Consider the following 20,480-nt stretch of genomic DNA (forward strand, 5'->3'; position numbering starts at 1 on the left):
ATCTTATTCTCGGTCATTTAACATTTTACATTTCTTTCAAGACACCGATCAGTGGCGATCACGTCATATTGGCGGGAAATTCATATTATTATTATTACTATTATCATCAGTGATTCTGCAGCCTGCAGCTACCGCCGGATCCGTTGAGTTGGCAGCGACGGTCGGGCGGCCTCAGCGGTGCCAATTTGCCGGCGAAATGCGTGGGTACATGTTTCAATTTTCATTGTTTCGCAGTAGTTCCCTACCATAAAAGCATCAACTATGCGGACCGCGTCACTGTGACAGTGTTGTTACTATAGCAGTCGTCCGTGGTTGCCGACGACGTCCGAGTGGTATTTTTTATTACTACACTGTCTACCACGGTGTACCAGTGTACCACTGGGTACTTCTACTACCGTCGAACGCCGTTGACCGTACAACTACAATTATTGTCTCTATTACCACTACTTTGGTGTGTTGTGTAATCCTCGTGTGCGGCTGCTCGTGAGTCTGTGGAAGTGTTAACGTGAAGTGCAAGGAAGAAAACGAAAATAATTGATAAAGTATAGTAATAGTAACAGATCAATTCGCATGCCAAACGCCGTGCGCTTGGGATCCAGCTGCTGTCATTGAAGAGTTTTCGCCCGTCGGGCAGACTACGCGGAGGAGGACCGACAACTCGGACGAGGAGGAGAACGACGACGACGACAACTACTACTACAACGACGAAGTTTGAACGCCGCGGCAACTACAGCTCTACCGGCGGAGCAGCTCTATTCGACAATTTTACTGTACACACTTTGCCAAGATGGCTGACAATTGCTGCGTTCCGCAGAATGACAATTTTATTTGTGGTGTTGTTGAAGGTACGTTTTTTATTCTTTTTTTCGTGTACTTTACTAATAACGGTTGCCTTAGGTAGTTGTTGTTATTATGTAACATCACGTTTATGCGTGCGGGACCGGGCCCTGCGGTGTCATATTATAATATAGTATTATTAGGTATTACCTAGTGCTATTACACTATTACGTCGTTAAATATTTGACTTTTACCTCGGCGTGTGTGTATGTAGCGTTTACTGCGTGGGTGTGCCTTTATAGGATACTGAGACGGCAAACTCGTGTCATTGATAGGTACTATATTACACGAGTTGAGCGGTCAGCTATCTTAACTCTTTAAAGACGCAACTACGACACCCCCTCTCCCCTTTCGAGATTTTGGTCGCCCGGTTCTTAGTTTTCTTCCTGACGGCCTACGATATCGATTTTGGGGGGATATAATTCATAGTAGTAACTAGTATTATGTAATTGATCTGAAAAATGTACATGTTACTACTTATTATTTTGATCAACTTTTTTTCTAACGTGTTAAAACAAATCAATCAACCGATTAATGATTTCACGTTTCATTGTAATGTGATTGTGTAATTATATATCTATTATATTATGTTGGTTTTCATGTTAAATGTGATTTTTTTGTCTATACTGAATTTTTCTATTTTTTTAAACAACCTAATATCTAACCTATAAAAATTGTAACTTAACTCAACTGCACACAAGTTCTAGGTAATTATTTATGCAACTGAATAAACAGTTGAAACTCACACAAACCACAAATGTTGTAAATGTGCTTAAATTTACTATCTATAATGTGCTTGAAATGTTGTGTATTGCACTACATTTTTTATTTTCATTGTATCTTGGAATATTGTCTATGACTGATCTCTATTCACTTAATTATCATTATTTAATTTTGATATAATACTTTGTTTAGGTATTATTATTATTCTCATAACAAATCATGTGTTGTTATTAAACATTAGCACTGCACTTGAATCACTATTTGTGTTATTGGATCATCAAAACTACTTGATTGGGGTTTTTTTTTCATACTGAAATCAATACATATCACATGTTAGTTCAGGGCCTTGCTTGCTTACTTGGACAGTTTTTGTAAATTATTTGTGTAAAACTACCTTGAATAAGTCCACAAAACATAATGACAATGTAAATATAACATACAAATTAATTTTTGTGAAATTTTGATTTCATCGTGGTTTTTTTGAGTAGGTATATAAATACTTTTGTTTGCAGATAAAACATTAAAAAAAAAGAATGATTGGCTAGGGAGTACTATTGATTATTTTTAGTAGTAGTATTAAAATAAGTACACTTACAGGATCTAGCAATAAACCTTCTATTTCAATAATTGGTTACTAATAAAGATACAAAAACAAATCTTTTTATTTGTCAACAACAAATGTTATGTGATTTTACATTATATGGTTAAGCACTATGTTTAGTGAATGCCATTTTTCATTGTTGAAATACGAAGTAAAATATGGGAGGTTTTTTTGCTAACCCTGTTAATTGAGTATAATTTTACATATTTAAGAATTCTATTATACATATTCTACCATTGTGTAATAATATTATATTTAATACAAATGTACTTAGGTGTACATAGAATTATTAAACAATAATATAACGTTCAATCTAAATGGACTTTGATTATCATGTATCCATAAAATAAAGCGAGCTATCATAATGAATATATTAAACTAGTTACTTGCTTGGACTATTACTATTTACTATGAATTATAATGGTCTATGGTCATATTAATAAAACAAAGTACCATTACATCTTATTATTATTAACATTAAAGTAGCTATCATTGCAAAAACAAGAATGTTTTATGTAATAAATTGCTCTCACTAATTAGACTTTAATTGGAATTTTTTCATTATTCAAATTTTTTGGTTTGTTTTCAAATTTTTGTGTTTGATTTTAGTTTATTTGAATACATTATTTATTATAACATACTTACTCTAAAACCTATAATAGGTATTTGCCTCGGTATTTGCTTTCCAAAATATAATTATTTTTCATTATGTAAGTATGCGAAAAACTAGAAAAAAAATCTTTAGGCAATATCATAATGTTTTATTGATTATCAAGTTATAATTTAACACATTCAAATTTCTTAAATATTATGTTATGAGCATTTCCTATTTTAAATTTGTAATTGATAAAACTTCTATATTAAATTTTTGTTCTTTCTCATTATGTATTTTTAAACATTATTCTGGCATTAGTATCTGCCGTCACATATGTTAATTAGTTGTTGTGTTTTTAGTGCCAAAACTTAGTTCTAAGTTTTTTAGAATGTTTGATTATATAATGTATAATTTAGAATATGATCAATTTTAAGCCTTCTGAAATTAAATATATTTTTAATGTTAATTATTAATCAATACCTATTGTTTTTTCTGTGTTTAACTTTGAACTGAAAGTTTTTTCATATTTATTCTTCTCAATTATTAACCAATATTAAAAAAAAAAAAAAAATATAGAAATTATATGATTATAGAAAGAATGTAATTATTTATCTTGTATTTGGTTAACACAAGATGATATTTGATAATACCTTAAGTAATTGTTGTTTTTTGATTCTTGAAAATTTGTCAAGATTTAATTTTACTTAACCTATATCATTTTAAATAATATATTAAGACTAACTAGTATTTCAGTAGTATGTTTAAAATAAATAACATTTTAATTTAAAAATATTTGTTATAGGATTTTATGGAAGACCATGGACTACTGAACAACGTAAAGACTTGTTCCAAAAGTGAGTAGTTTTCCAAGCTGTTTTGTTATAATTCGCTTTGCAAGCTAATTGTGTTTACCTTTATCTTATCTAGTATAAGTAGGTCTACCATAACTCCTTTTTTCTTTAGAAATATATACATTTATAAAATTAAGTGATAATTTAGAATAACATCTCTTCAAAACGCTTTTGAAAAACTATAAATTTTAATTTAAATCCTTATGGACAAACAAATCACTAAACTAGTGTCCTTTTAAATTGTTCCTTGGATTTATTGTAAATTTATTGAATTATATACCTATTATATTTAAGTTGCAGTTATTTCTATTTTTAAGCAGAAACATTTGTATATTGTACAATCTTTTGTTAAACTTTGATTTCTAAGACAAAAAATGGCTGTTGTTAACATGAATAGCTTAATGAATGGGAAAGACTCACGGTGGCTGCAACTAGAAGTATGCCGTGAATTTCAACGTAATAAATGTTCACGTAGTGATACAGAATGTAAATTTGCTCATCCAGCTGCTAACGTAGATGTCCAGAATGGCAAAGTAACTGCTTGCTATGATAGCATTAAAGGACGGTGTAATAGAACAAAACCTCCTTGCAAATATTTTCACCCTCCACAACATTTGAAAGATCAACTTTTAATTAATGGAAGAAATCATTTAGCTCTCAAAAATGCCTTAGTGCAGCAAATGGGCTTAGTGGCTAATCAACCAATGGTTCCTGGACAAGTTTCTGCTCCCATGCCAAATCCAGCTTACTTAGCTCAGCTACCTAATACTCAGATTGGAAATGCATTTAATCCTTACTTTAGTCATACCAATCCACTCATGAATCCTTTGTCACAATTTTTTGCTCCCAATCCTAACAATTTGACAATGGCAATGCAACAAACAGTTGTGCAACAAAATCTACAACCACCAGAACGTTTAGATATGGACTTGAGTAAAATTTCCCCTTTCTATTATGAGAATTTGTCATTGCCTGGCTTAATGCCTTTTAAAAGACCTTCGGGTGATAAAGCAGGGTTACCAATGTTTCAACCAAGTGCAGCAGCAGCAGCTTACCAACAATTATTTCAGTTTGTTCCACAACAAGCTGACTATCCCCCTACATCATCTGCCGCAGCTTTATCTGTTATGCCAAAACCACAATCTCAGGCAGTAGCACAACAACAACAACAACAGCAGCAGCAAACTCAACAGTCAATAGCCCCTCAAAAATCCCAGACTCCTGAATTACCTGCAACTCAAACTCAATTACAATCACAACAACTTGCTGCATTTCATCAATTGCTTGCTATGTCTCCTCAACAACAATTACAACAACAACAAATACAACAACAACAACTACAACAACAGCAATCATTACAACAGCAACACCAATCTTTACAACAGCAACATCAACAACAACAAGCTCAATTAGCTCAAGCTCAAAACCAAGCTCAAGCTCATTTAGTCCAATCACAGGCCCAAGTACAGAATCAATTACAGGATCCTAATCAACAAGCTCAATTGCAACAACATCAAGCGTTTGCAGCAGTATTCAACCAATTGATTGCTATGCGACCACCACCTCCACCATTAGCGTTTCAAGCTCCACAACTAACACCTAATCCGAATTTGATGACATCACCTTCTATGAAACAATTTATTGCAGCACAAATACAACATCACATACATAATACTAATTTAAATGGTAATTTAAATCCAGCTGCTATTAATGGTAATATTAATACCAAGAGTGATGAAGAGGTTCAACAACCATTTAAGAAAATGAAAACTGCTTGACAATTTTGGACTTTTTATTCTTAATAATTGATTTTATAGAATCATTGAAATTTGCTTATTTAATGTCAGATTATTGTACCAAGATAAATGTTCTTAATTTTTATGGAATTATGTTTTTTTTCCCATCAGGCCTGTTAATCAGGTAAAAATTCTATTTTAAGTATATTAATCCTTATTATTTTGAGTTATTTAAATATTAAGTTATCTTATTTATGCCATCATTAGACTATTTGTGTTTTTAACATTTATTATTAAATTATTATACTTATTTTAAATCTATTGCGCTTGAACTTTAATCTACTCGCTTATAACCAGTTATTGCAATATTTAACATACCTATATTATTGTTTAATCATTACTATATTATTGTAATTCATAATTATATTTAAACTATTGTATCGTATAGTTCCTTGTATAAGTGCTTTCAAGCCACATTATTTTTTTAAATTCATAACTGCATTTTAATCCGTTAATAATTAGTTTAGTGATTTGAGTCCATTATTGTTTGTTTTTACGTGCATTTGCATTTAGCAAATTAAATGTTTGTGTAATTAAGTGATTATGTTAAAATAAATTTTGTAAACTGTAAATCAAATATTATTTTTGAATATGTAGAACATATGTTCTAATTAATTTTTTACCAATGTTATAAACAATAGATATTAACATTCTATTTTTAATTAAAATTACTAAAAGTATGTTTTTATGTCTTTTATAATCTGTTATAGATTTTGAACTATAATACTGATACTGTGTAATTTAAGAATTTTTGAATTGTGATAAATTAGGTATTGCCTTAATCAATGTTATACTTAGATTTAAATCATCTACCTCTTTTTTTTTTTTTTTTTTTTTTTTTTCACTTAAATAATGTCATTCCAAATTCCAATCCTAATGTAATCTATAGCAACAATAATGTTTCTAATATATTTTTCATACTTATTGTGCATGTGCAATAAATAAAACACTGCTCTGCCAATATAATGCCCACCAAGCTTCCTTTTTTACGGAAACCTTGTGTTTTATTTATATATATATACATATATATATTTATTAAATACATTTATTTATTTAAACATACTAACTAAACTGTATTATGAACACTGAAAATTTGGGATTGGAGTTAAGCTTGTGTGGAAATATATTAGTTTACAATAGTATTTACTGTTAAAAAAGGCTATTAAGCTTTTACTAGCCATTATTTATCTTGGTTATTGGCTATTTTCAAATAAATAAAACATTTATCTAGGCCTACATGTATGTTGCAAATACTTATGGTAGAATTAAGGCTATTTTTCTATAGTAAAATGCTTTAAAAAACATTGTGAATAAAGTAGCTTGTACTTAATAAAGGTGGCATACCTAAGCTAGTCTTATTTTTATTTTTTTATCATCGTGTGTACCTACCCTTGCACTGGCTTCAACTATCTGTTTTTTAGCAAAACTCATACATGAACAAACATATAGCTTCTTTTATTGGTTGTCTCCATAACAAGGGTTGAAGTGTCAATGTTTTGCTACAAGCAGCCTACAACTACCATTATCATTTGCAATGCCTGTCATCTTCGTTTGTTTTAAGCGGACAACCTCTTGTTTGGATTGCTAGGTAGCAATATCTTCACAAAATGCAACAAAAAAAAAAAAAAAAATAGTAATAAATAAATGAGAGGTCGTTTATTACTACTACTACTACCCAGCACTTGAGCTATGTTTTGTAAATTGTTTTAAGAATATTAGGCTTTTGAGTTCAAATGACTTGTTTTTATTTGTTTAGTGGTAAGTTGAAATATTAAAATAGTTAAATAGGTATTCTGATTTCATTATTTAGGCAGTGTTAAATGCAATCATTTTTTGTAGATAGCACTGTAAAAAACTCAACAATCTTTTTGTAAGTAAGCCTAATTTTTTTAGGAACTTTTAAATTCTAATTTATTTCTGTTTGCTTTATCATTAGACCTAGAAATTGTTTTATTATGTTTTGTTTGCTATTAAAATGTTTAAAATCTTAGTAAATGTTAAATAATACTTTTATATATATATATATAATAATAATAAATAAAACCTAAAAATATTTCAATTATGTTTTAATAATATTTCTCTGTACACGGTACTTAGGAAGTACTTAGTGTATAATATAAAAAATCAATTAAAATCATTAATAACCTTTCACTTTTTATGTAATTAATTATTTTTATATTAATTTGTGATACTAAATCTTTAAAAACAAATACATTTAGATATACAGCCAAAACAAATATGCAAAAATTATTAGTTTTTGTTTAATGATTATTATTAAATTATTATTTAGTTATATAACTTTGTGAATTTAAAATACTAATAAATATATTTTAAGTTGGATAAACAACATCTAGTGGCTTCACTTCTTGGTACCTGCACTGTTTACCAAATCATAAATAACCTTTCTTTTACTATACAAAACCACCAAGAGTAAGTCACTGGGGTTTGTACACCAATTTAAGGACCATAACGTGTAATTACCATTGCTTATGTAGTAGTATAGTCTTCTGCACAAGCGTGCATAACACTAAAATTGCAAATATATATAACTTTTAAAATACTTATTTCTGCACAACTCTTTTTGCATATTTGTATTATCACAAAAATTTTAAAATGTTGCCCTGTTAATTAATTTATGCCATATCTTTAAAAAGAATTTAAATTTATAAAAAAACTATTGATCTAAATATTTAATATTGTGCCCTAAAAATATACATATTTATTTTCATGGTCACTTGTTTTATATTTGAAAATTTGTATTTTATAATTAACCTTTGAGGACATGCATATTTAAATATAACCATTAGCAATCACTTAATCTGCTTGTTCCCAAATGTATTTTTTAAACATAGTATGGCATGTTTACAATAAATCATTCTTCAAATAATATGTTGAAATTTAAATTTTTACGAATTATGATGGTGACCAAGAAAATAGCTTTGTGACTAATTCTATTTTTATTAAAAATATATTTAATAAATTTTTAACCCTAGCTAGTTATACAAACTTATTAAATGTATTGTTATCCTATTATTTTGCATGAATACATAAGAAATACTAAAAGGTGAAGTGGATACCTATATTAATTTAATTTTGTTTATACTATTATGAGACTGGAATCATTAACCAAGTGTAAATGAAAGAAATAACTTAATTTACTAGAAGGTATTGTTTTGTAAAGTTATGCTGATGACTGCCACATTTAAGTAGAGTGTTCCATCACACTGTAATCTAGTGATAAATTATACATACTGTATGTTTTAAAACTAGGTCAATTGTTGTGAAAAAAAAATTGTTTGATTAATTTATTTAATATTATGTTTGATTACATTTTTATTAATTTATGTCATAATGTAATCTTAAGTAGTTATATAATTTATTAAATCTGAATATGAAAAAAATCAACTTCATTTTCTATACATACTTTGGTATATCATTCAGTAAGATTTTTTTTATTTAATGCTCATTTCTATTAGATAACTGCAAGATCAAAATTTTATATTGAAACTAAGTGACAATATCAAACCAGATATTAAATCAATTTTACTCATAATTATAGTGGTATTCAAAAGTAATATGGTTAACTCTAAAAATTATATGTTTATTAACCATTAATGTCAAATATAATTCCTAATCTTATTTAATAATATTAATACAGAACAGTAAAGTTGATATTGTATTTTAAGTATGACTGAAAATTTAAATAAATTAGAAGTATCAATTATCAATTTTAAATTGATTAAATGTATATGGGAACAGATAAATATATACTAGCATAAACAACAATTATTTAAAAATTTTCATATACATGTGTGTGATTTGTGTATTGTGTAACAGCTTGGTTTAAACCAGGTTCTTTAAACGAACACTACTTTTTTGAACGCATGAAAACAATGTTGATTAGTACAGGTAGTTTATTTCATTTGATACTAAGTATATTGAAACTACCTTTAATGAATTGTTGACCATCTGCTGCTCTCACTCTTCATTAGAGTATACAAACAATATGTTTGTGCTGTATTTTTACATTGAAAAGTATAATCAGTGTAAGAACAAAAACAAAACAAAAAATGACAGATTGTATGCAAAGAAAGATTCACAAACTTATATTGTGTTTTGGTAATAGATTTGTACTGTACTATAAATTGAAGTAAAAAATAATTATAATCTTTCAATTGTAGCTAACAAACATGGTGAAAACTTGTGCATACAGTCTTAACTCAAATGGTTTATATTATTTTGTGTCTTATTAGCTGAGCATGTTATTCTGGAGTAAAAATGAAAAATATTCACCCAAGTAATATATTATATATGGCTTTAGCCCGTTTGTGCTACAAAAAAATGTATATTATCGAACCCAGGCTGCTGTTACAAAACTTGTGAATGGATTCAATTCTAACCTGTCACCTCTCACTCGCATCTGCCTCTGTTTCACCCCTGTCTCCAATCCCTATGCACCATTTTCAGCCTGAAACCCTGCGATGTTTTCAATACTATGTATACATAATACATGCTATGGTGATTGTTGTTTACCGGTTACTATGCTGTTTTCTGGTCGCTAATGGTGGATTAAAAATAAATTAAAATAAAATATATAATGCCTCGCATTTACGAAACGCTATATCTGTGCATTTTTTTTTTGCCGTAATTTTGTGACAATTGCAATTAAAAAGTGTTTCATAGTGAAAAAAAATGTACAAGAGTGTCGCAGACGAACAGTCAACAGACAGCTATGTTATGATTTCATATCATTTTGATAGTAGACTCATGCTGTGCTTAGTTTATAATTTTGTTTTCTTTTTTTTTTATATATATATTTTTATACATTTAATCACCACCTAAATTAACAGTAGCAGAAAATAATTGGTGCAGATACAAAAAAATAAACAAATGTTGGGTTGTATTCATTTTATTTAATACGCTTATTTTATATTGCTGTGTTTATAAGCTTATTCGTTCAAAATAATTAATTACATTCAAAGCTTAAATTTAAAAATTTTTATTAATATTTTAACATTACTTATATAATTTTATTATATCAAAATTATCTTTTAGGTTAAAAAAATGGGGAGTAGGGTGTTATGTATATGCGCCCAAAGATGATTACAAACATAGGGCATATTGGAGAGATTTGTATACTGTTGAAGAAGCCGAACAATTGGGTGGCTTAATTAGTGCCGCTAGAGACTGTGGTGTTACTCTCTATTATGCCTTATCACCAGGACTTGACATGACCTATAGTAGCCAAAAAGAAATAGCTACTCTCAAACGAAAATTGGATCAAGTTGCTCAATGCGGTTGTAAAGCTTTCGCTCTATTGTTTGACGACATTGAACCGGATATGTCACCAGCTGATAAGGAAGTGTTTCAGTCATTTGCACATGCTCAGGTAATTTAACAAATTATTAAATATATTCTGATTCTGTTGTAAATTAAAAATATTAAATTTTTAGGTGTCGATTACCAATGAAATATTTCAGCATCTTGGTCAACCCAAATTTTTAGTATGTCCAACTCAATATTGTTCAGCACGCGCTGTACCAAATGTTCAAAATTCTGATTATTTAAATACTTTGGGCTCTAAATTGGCACCTCAAATTGACATAATGTGGACCGGTTAGCTTCTGTAAATTGAATCAAAAGTTCAAAGTTAAAAATTTCATTTAAATTCTTAGACTTATTTGTTTATACTTGTTTTAGGACAAAAAGTTATTTCTCGATCATTGACTACTGAATCTATTAGAGAAATCACTGAAGTATTAAGGCGACCTCCTGTAATATGGGACAATCTGCATGCTAATGACTATGACCAAAAGCGTGTTTTCTTGGGACCTTATCAGGGACGTTCTCCTGACTTAATTTCACAATTAAGAGGAGTATTGACAAATCCTAACTGTGAATATGGTGCTAACTTTGTAGCTATTCATACATTAGCTCAATGGAGTAAATGCACTTCTGATCCCCCAACAATCACTCACGATAGTAAGTACAAGTGTTCATATTAGTTCTTACTAATTTCAGGGTAATTGATAAAAAAATATTCAAGTATATTTAGTTTTTGTAAATTATTTATATTATATTGTTTGATTTATATAAGTTAAAAATATATACAATTTGTATTTACTATTTCATTTTAAGTTTAACCAAAGAATTGAGTATTACATAATTCTAATATTTATTGTAATAATTATCTTTGGTATAGTAATTTTTATGAGTTGTTAATATAATATCCATGATCATAGCTTAATAATGATGGTGTATAACTATTCCTATACAGTATTTATTTATAGGGGCATTCAATAAGTTTTAACTTAAGATTTGTAATTTCCTTTTATATAAATTGATTAATGCATATTTTTAGTTTGTTGGTATTCAGTTAAAAATATATACAATTTGTATTTACTATTAAGTTTAAAGTGTAACCAAAGAATTGAGTATTACATATTTTTAATATTTATTGTAATAATTATCTTTGGTATAGTAATTTTTACGAGTGGTTAATATAATATCCATGATCATAGCTTAATGATTGTGTTTAACTATTTCTATACAGTATTTATTTATAGTAGTATTCTATAAGTTTTAACATAAAATTTATAATTTCCTTTCATATAAATTGATTAATGTGTATTTTCTAGTTTTTTTGATATTTAGTATTTTAGTTATTTATATACTAAAAGAAGTAGAAGGAAAAGGATAAGGTCTATAACACACAATTTTATTTTTTTGCTATTGATTTAGAATTCTATTACATTTTTAATAGTTACAAATTCTATAATTTTTATACTGCACTTTTTAACTAGTACACTTATAGTTAGTGTAATGTATAAATTATCTAAATATTTATATATATATTTTTTTTTACTTTTGACGTTTTTATAGAGTTGTATACAAAATATATTAGTTCACTATTGTTTATTAAATATTTAATAATATTTATGCAACTTAACATTAATATATTTATAAAATTCTGGAATAAAATTTAGAATAGTGTGATTTTTCAATAAGTATTAAATAAAGTAGATGATTGTTTAATGCTTAGGCTCACAAAATATATCTATCTGTATTATACCTATTCACAGAACTATTGTAATTTGTAACTTATTTTTGTTTTTTTAGATGAAAGTATGAAATTAGAGACTGAGAGTGATGAAGAAGGTATAATTGATCTTCCAGAGAATATTTATCATTCAAGAAGAGCATTACGTATAGCAATCAAAGAATGGATTCCAGAATTTCGCAGACAGAAACAAGCTCATGGTCCTATTATCAAACCACAGCCTACCATATCGATCATGTCTCCTGTACCTATTCCTCTTGCATCTTTTAACACCTGTATGGCAACTTCAACGACTACTATCACAACGTCTACATCTACTGCTCCATTGTCTTTATCTACAACTAATAATGTTGAAACAATTTCATCAAGCACTGTGAATGGTTGTCCTTCTGCCTTGCAAACTGCAGTAGCTGTCACCATGAATCCACCATTAGTAATAATGAACTCTTTGGTGTCTGAAAGCAAAGTTATCAGTGAGCCTATGGACTGTAACATATCACCGGCGCCATCTCCGCAGAGTTCAGATACAGCTATGAATACCGATAATGGATCAGTATGTGTATTTTATTTAAACATATATGATATTATTTTATTATAACCACATTTTTAATTGTTTTAGAGTGCTTCAATGCAAGTTGAAACACCTAGTCCTAGTGCAGAGATGGTTATTGATGTGATTCAAGATCAAAAACATTCATACGAAAGGTATAATTGTGTAGGGCTGCAAATTGTTAAATTTACATTACTATTTTGTTTTATTATTTTGTCGATATTAGAGATCTAACAGAAGAAGATTTATTGCTGATGTGCGATTTATTTTATTTACCATTTGAACATGGTCCTCAAAGTGTTCAATATTTGACAGAATTTAATTGGCTCAAGAGCAATGCTTATTTGGTTTCCAATGAAAATCTTCGAAAATCAAAAAAAAAAGATTCAACTGACTCTAAACCAGAAGTAAGTTAAATACTATTTAATGATGAATACATTTTAAATTGAATAGTTTTTCTACATAAACGTTTTGATATGATAATAATAATATTGTCAAAACAACCAATTACTTAAATTAGAGTTTAATAAATAATGGCCATATCAATTTATTTTTTTTTATTTTTCTATAATTAAGAGTGACTGCAAACATATTTTAAAAGTATAAACCAGAGTTATTTACTTAAGTTGGAGCTTGTGGCCTTATCACTTGTTAAAGTGGTGACTAGAGGCAATAATAACACTGCCTATAGTTATTTCCGTTTTTACACATACTAGATAGAACACTTACCTGTTTGCTTTTCCAACAACAGTCAAACATATTTTTACCACTAAAAGTATTACAAATACCTAGTAACATAAGAGACAATTTGGTATCTAATATATATAAATAATTTTACTATTATAGTATTATATGATTATCTTAACAGAAAAATATGATAAAAAAAAGGAAAAAGTTCATTAAATAGAATTTAATTTTGTTTTAATCAAATAACCAAAAGGTAGTTGTAGGTTCCTTATGAGTTGTGATTAAACATGCTCTGACATGGAGATATCAGAAAACATTATTTTATTAAATTATTTCTATAAAAAAATATATTTACTACATTATATTTTTGTAAAATGATATGAAAAGAATTCATTCTAATAATATTGTTTTGAAATGTATTATGTATTACTTATGGTTTGTGTTCTTTTTAGATTGAAGAATGGTATGAAAGAGCAAAAAGAATGGATGAATTAACTGAACAGGTGAATGAACTATTTCAAAGACTGACATTTAGTGCCAATAGAGAACTTGTTCATGATCTGTATCCTTATGTTTGGGATGTTAGGTGTGTTATATCATTACTTAACTTCTATGTTAAGTGGCTATGTAAGTAATTAAAGTTTAGTTTTTTATAATATTTTGATTTATTTATATTTACTTAATTCTAGCTGAGGGCCACTTTCCACAATCAATCACAAATTATACTCTCGGGTCTTACACATGTATGTACATTTTAATTAAAATTAGTTCAGTAGTTGGTCTTTTTTCCTTATTAGTAATTTATTTTATCTTTAATAGAACTCAATATTGGTCAAATAAAACCAACAACTAGTGTTTTCACTGTAAGTTGTAATAGTTAATATTCTTAACTGGATTGCCTTTAAATGTTAAACTATTAGTTAAATGATTGCTTAGATTTTTTTGTTCGCCTTTATTGTATACTCCTCAAATAATAAATTTGTTGTTGTTGCTTGTTGAAGGTTTAGATAATTTAAACTGTCCAATAGTTGTTGGCTTGTATTGAACCAGATGAAATATAATATATTTGTCATATTTTTAGCAATCTATTATTTTAATAGGATGATTAAATCATGTTAATTATAATTTTAATAAATAAATATTATTAAATCTAATGTCATTATTAGACATTTTTTTTCATGTTTCATTTGAGTTCTGTTCACTTATAACAATAATTTAAAAAAATTTTGATTTTAGGGTTTTCAAAAGGATGGAAAGAAAGCTTTATGAGTGGTGATCAAGAACCCTGGGTTTTTAGAGGTGGTTTAGTTGCTGATTTACAAGTAAGTTAAAACATCAATTTATATTTTTGTATGCAAATTAAGTAAATGATATGTAATACTTGTTATATTGCTTAGCCACTAATCTGTATAAAATTTATCATTCTGCCATCTCATCACTCTTTATCTAAAGTCTAAAATTTAGATATTTATTATTAATCTTACTCTGTATTATTATGATATTCTATGTGTCAGTTAGTCTAATATATTATATAGAGGTGGATTGAACTATTCGAAGTTTGAAAAATTGAAGCGAACATTTGGTGTTCGGTTCGAGTTTGTAAGTCAAACCAAGTATTAATAAAATATGAAATAAAACATGTTATATGAAACAGTCATAGTATCTTCTTGATACTTTTACAATAGTTTATTCTCGAGTTTCAACTATGTATTTCGGTTGTTATTGTGTTGTGTTTCGTTCAATTCATCGATATTTACAAAACATTCTCAAATATTTAAATTTCTTCTTTTTTTTTAATTTGCATATTTTAAATACATATAAATGCATATTTAGCCATTTCTAGGGAATGTACTTGTGAGCCCTGGTCATTATTATAATTATGTATACATCAGTTTAGTTCCTATAACATATCTAAATTTTATTAATTGATTATATAAAAAAAACCTTTATTAATACGTTGACCACCACATGGCCGCTGGCTGTCATTCAATTGGTATTTGTTATACGCCAAGCATATTTTTCAATGTACCTATTCCAAATTTGTATATCTCAAATATTTGAAAAAATAGAAAAATAGAAAAATAAAAATTGAAAAAAAATGTGAAAAAAAAAACGTATATCACGGTCCTTATTTTAGTGCATTATTGTAGCGCCATAGAAAAGTGAATAATGTAAAACTAAATTCATATGTGGCTGCCGGCGGTCATATCGCGTGGTAGGAATGTTGAACTATGGGCGCCGGCAGTCACAAATTCACAAAATTGTTTATTGAGAATTGCAGATGACCGCCGGCGGCCATGTAGCGGTCAAAGTGTTAATGTTTGATAAAATGTTTATCATTTTTTTTTTTTTTTTGCCTAAATATGTATATTTTTATATTTTCAGCGGTTAATGCCAGTTGATGCCGGTTCTGATTTATTTATTTATAAGCCACCTGATATACCTACTAATAAAATGTACAATGTACGACCATATACTTTTGAAGATGAGTCAGCTGTATACAACATTTGTCGGTGTACTTGTTACACAAATGTTGATGACCATAGTATAAATAAATCTGATCTACCTGACTTAATACCTGACAGGTAATGTCTTATTATTTAGTCTTAAAAAAATAATTTATATTTAAAATAAATTTTTTTTCTAGGCTTGTTGGTCCATATTTGACACTTAGTCCAGAGCTCTGTTTTGTTGTTGAAGATAATGGCACTGTTATAGGTTATGCATTAGCTGCTTTGAATGCTAAAGAATTCTATCAAAAATTACAAGTTTCATGGTTACCTGAAATGTGCACTAAATATTCATTAGATAATTCTAGTGAAGGAATACAGTCAGCTTCACAAGTGAGTTACCATAAAACAGATTTGTATACTATTATATACTATACTTTAAGTCTTTACCTTAAGTGATAAAATAATCATTGAATAATTTGGATATCGCTTTGCTGTTTATTAGGTAACAAGTAGGTCTTTATAATGGGTGTGTTAAATTTAAATACAATTATAATATTATTTATATTATTATCATTGTATACAAACTATAATTTTGAGCAAAGTCAACCTGTCACTTTATATCATTAAGTATATTATGTGATATAGTTCTTTTTTTTTACAGCTATTTAAGTCATTTATTTTATTTTTAGTATTAAGGTAAATTGAAAATTATCATATAATACAATTGATATTTTAAATATTTGGTTAAAATTTCAAATACATTTTTACATTATTATTATTATTATTTTTATTTTTGAAACAATAAAATATCGAAAATGATTTGAGGAGAAATAATTATTTTACAAATGAATATTGAATGTCTTAAAAATTTGAACTTGAAATGACTTAAAAATTGAATTTATTTTTTCAATATAATTTATAAAAAAATCTTGTATTTAATTTTAATTTAAAATAAAAAAAAAAAAAATCTTATGAATTTCTAATTCCAAATTATTTGCTAATTTTTGTAATTTTTATGAATTCTAACTTTATCTATTTATAAAAAAAATACTGTGACTAGATTTTTAATATTTTTTAGTTTAGAAACGAACAACTTTTAAGGAGCTTTTTGTTTTTAAATTTTCACGAATTTCTACCCAGCAAATATTTTTTAATCAACATTTATTGAAAAAAAATAAAAAAAAATTTTAAACGCTTATAAATATTTTAAAAATAGTCAAAATTGTATTGCCAATAGAAATTGATATTATTAACATTTTGCAAAAATTTCAATGATCTACTTTTTTAAATCATTTTTGGTGTCTCAATAGGTTACAACAGACGGATAAAAAAATATATCATTATTAAATCAATACCTTCATCGCTTCTTTTTGAAACTTAAAAGAAAAGACTTCCATAAATTTTTATACTTCACAAAAATTAGAAATTAAAATAAATACTTAACAATATATTTTTCTATCCAAAGTTAAAGCTTAAACTTCAAATCTCTTACCAATATTGTTAAGGTTTGATATAATATAATATTATATGTTAATATTTTTTTAGGAAATTGTAAATTGGTTCCATTCATTTGATATAAATAAAGAATTGCCAGATTCTAATGCTTTGTCTCAACATCAATCAGTAATGACCTATGCAACATTACCTGTGAATAATGATTCATCAGTATCAAAACGATTAATCATTTGTCTTCTTGCAGCATTAAGAGCTAATGGTATTAATATTACAACTTATTTCATTATTTATAAAATTGACATATTTGGTTTATTTATATGTAAATTTTTCTGTAGGATCATTTGGTGTCCATGTACCCTTAAGAACAAAAGATCAACAAACATTGGAATTTTACACAAAATTGGGCTTTATGGAGATTTCACAAGGACCTGACCTAAATACTGGTTTTACATACTTGGGACGTGTTTTTTGAAAATTTCACCGTCTTGCATTACCTGCCAATAAATTTTAATATATTAATGAAAATGCATACATGGTGATACCATTATAGTAATAATTTTAACTTATTGATGTTTAATACATTATTATACTTGTTATTACTTACTTCAGTAAATACTTATTCATAAAATAGTCCAGTTTAGGTTACCCAAGTTTTTGAAGGAAATTTAAATTTTCATGAGCTTTAATATTTTTATATTATTTCATAATGATTTGTAAGTGTTAACATTAAATAATTGATAATTTTATAGATTGTCTCATTTTTTTCATTATTTAATATTTAGTTATCTTAAGATCTATTACATTTTGTATGTTGTTTTTTTATGAAAATAAAATAAATACATTTTTTTTTTTTTTTGGTTTTGTATGAAAATAAAAAAAAATGAATTTTTTTTTGTATGTGTTAGCGATTTAAAAGAGTTGTATCTATTTTTCCTTGCAACATTTTAAAGATTAATTATTGTTTTTTTCGTATGTATTTTATGATCCAAGTAGGAAAATTGGTTACTGTATACTATTTATATAATATTTGGGAAATGATGTTATAAATTTTTATTTCCCATATAGATTGTCATTGTAAATAATTGCTAAGACTGGTGTGGTCATTGTGCATAACACATAGGTATTAATAAACCTAAGTTTATTTCAGTACCTTTTTATTATGAGACAATTGTTATCAATTTGAACTGAAGGAAGTATTATTTAATAATCAGGTAATCTAGACACGTTATCATATATCAGAATTGAAATCTTAAGAAACTAGTATATCTCAATATATTTTATAGACTGAGTTAACTGTTTAGTATTGTATTGCTGTATTAATCTTATTACCTTTAGGTTGATGTGTGCAGTGTATGTTTATTTTAAAATGGAAAATAAATTCAATCAAAATTTAAATAATATCTTAAGTGAAGAACCATAATAGTACATATTATTTCAGTATAATTAAATATTACAAATCTATAAAACATTTGAAAGAAATTCATTAATAAAAAAAAAATATATATATTATAAAACCATAAAGAAGTATATTTTTTAAGACTGTAATGTGGAAAGACTTGTGCCAATAAATTAAGGTAATTAAATTAAATATTATGTTTATGATGAATAACTCAGTTTCATGTTCTACGTGAAACTCATTTATCAATAGGGCTCCATGACGTAGTAGAATGGAACACAAGCTTAATAATAACTATAAAAATATAATAAGAGAAACAATTAGGTATGTGGAATTTGGTTTTGTATGAAATGTGAATTGTGTCAAAAAAGGGGCTTAAACCTGTTAATTGTATAAACATTAATCAATATTATTATATGAATATATTAATTGAAATTTAATTAAAAAAATTGCGGTAGTCAAAATAACACGGTTGATCATATTACAATAGGCATGATATAATAAACTATAATAAAAGTTTATTATGTCATGGACCATTCAACCAAATTTGTGAAAATATGGTTTACACCCTTTGACTCATAAACGTGCTGAGAATGTGCAAATGTGTTATTGGATATTTTTATCATTTTTTTGGTGCTTCAACAATACTACAAAACGACAACAGTAGTGAACTCACAAACTGAGTAGGTAGCGCGTTTCACACACGACGGAAGCGACCACGGCGAACGACTGACCGGACCGCGCCGCGACTATATCGACTGGACGACCAGCCACCAGCGTTCCGCACTCACCGTCGTTTGTCTTCATGGTTGCCGGTCTCCGGTGCCGCCACTTTATCGAACAGCTCCCGAATCTGTGTTCGACCCGTGGCCACGTACCTCGTTTGTTATATTATATGTTTCTGAAATTCTGTTGGACAGATGAAAAAAAAAACACTAATATAAATCATAATAATATTATATAAGTCGACATTTTAATTGATAATTTACTCATTGAATAATCGGCATTCGGCATTATGTTTTTGCTTAATATTCAATCTATTTTTTTTTTGTGTCTATGTACAGCACATAACTTGTCGAAATAACGCTTCAATTTCAAACTTCGGCAGTGGTTTTCGAATTTCGATTGCAAAGTGATGAATATCCTTGGCGCATTATAATACAGGTCAAAAGTAAACAGTTTTCAAAAAAATCGATTTTTTTATATGGTCGTAACTCAAAAACCAATCACTGTAAATACTTTGAATTTTCATCACATGTTTATATTAGCGTTAGGTTAAATTTTCAAAATATTTTGACTTTTTTGAGCTATTTATAGACAATTGAAATTTTCTATTTTTTTAAGAACTTTTGTTTGAAGTGTCAATAAAAAAATGTTGGGTGCCCAAAAAAACTTGAATAATTAATACAAGGTTCTTTATGAGTTGTTCTTATTGTAGTTAAAAAAAAAAATCAAAAATAGTTAGTCACAATTTTT

General features: G+C 27.5%; 1 protein-coding gene across 3 annotated transcripts; it reads left to right on the forward strand.

Moving 5' to 3' along the window:
• The first annotated feature begins 15 nt into the window (after positions 1 to 15).
• LOC114131204 (protein O-GlcNAcase) lies at positions 16 to 18,505 on the forward strand. Of its 3 annotated transcripts, XM_027996366.2 has the most exons (15): positions 237 to 845; positions 3,559 to 3,610; positions 10,459 to 10,792; positions 10,857 to 11,019; positions 11,104 to 11,385; positions 12,523 to 13,016; positions 13,083 to 13,168; positions 13,240 to 13,420; positions 14,153 to 14,327; positions 14,390 to 14,443; positions 14,937 to 15,022; positions 16,086 to 16,285; positions 16,348 to 16,543; positions 17,699 to 17,867; positions 17,944 to 18,505. In XM_027996366.2, exons 1-15 carry the CDS (start codon positions 788 to 790, stop codon positions 18,078 to 18,080), a joined length of 2,667 nt encoding a protein of 888 aa, XP_027852167.2. In that variant the 5' UTR covers positions 237 to 787; the 3' UTR covers positions 18,081 to 18,505. The 3 variants fall into 3 exon arrangements, with proteins under 3 accessions (XP_027852171.2, XP_050053610.1, XP_027852167.2); XM_050197653.1 differs by lacking the exons at positions 16,086 to 16,285; positions 16,348 to 16,543; positions 17,699 to 17,867; positions 17,944 to 18,505 and adding an exon at positions 14,520 to 14,563 and having other exon boundaries at positions 100 to 845; XM_027996370.2 differs by lacking the exons at positions 10,459 to 10,792; positions 10,857 to 11,019; positions 11,104 to 11,385; ... (8 more) ...; positions 17,699 to 17,867; positions 17,944 to 18,505 and having other exon boundaries at positions 16 to 845; positions 3,559 to 6,751.
• The last annotated feature ends 1,975 nt before the right edge of the window (positions 18,506 to 20,480 follow it).

This window comes from Aphis gossypii, chromosome 1 (assembly GCF_020184175.1).
Source record: "Aphis gossypii isolate Hap1 chromosome 1, ASM2018417v2, whole genome shotgun sequence".
Lineage (NCBI taxonomy): Eukaryota > Metazoa > Arthropoda > Insecta > Hemiptera > Aphididae > Aphis > Aphis gossypii.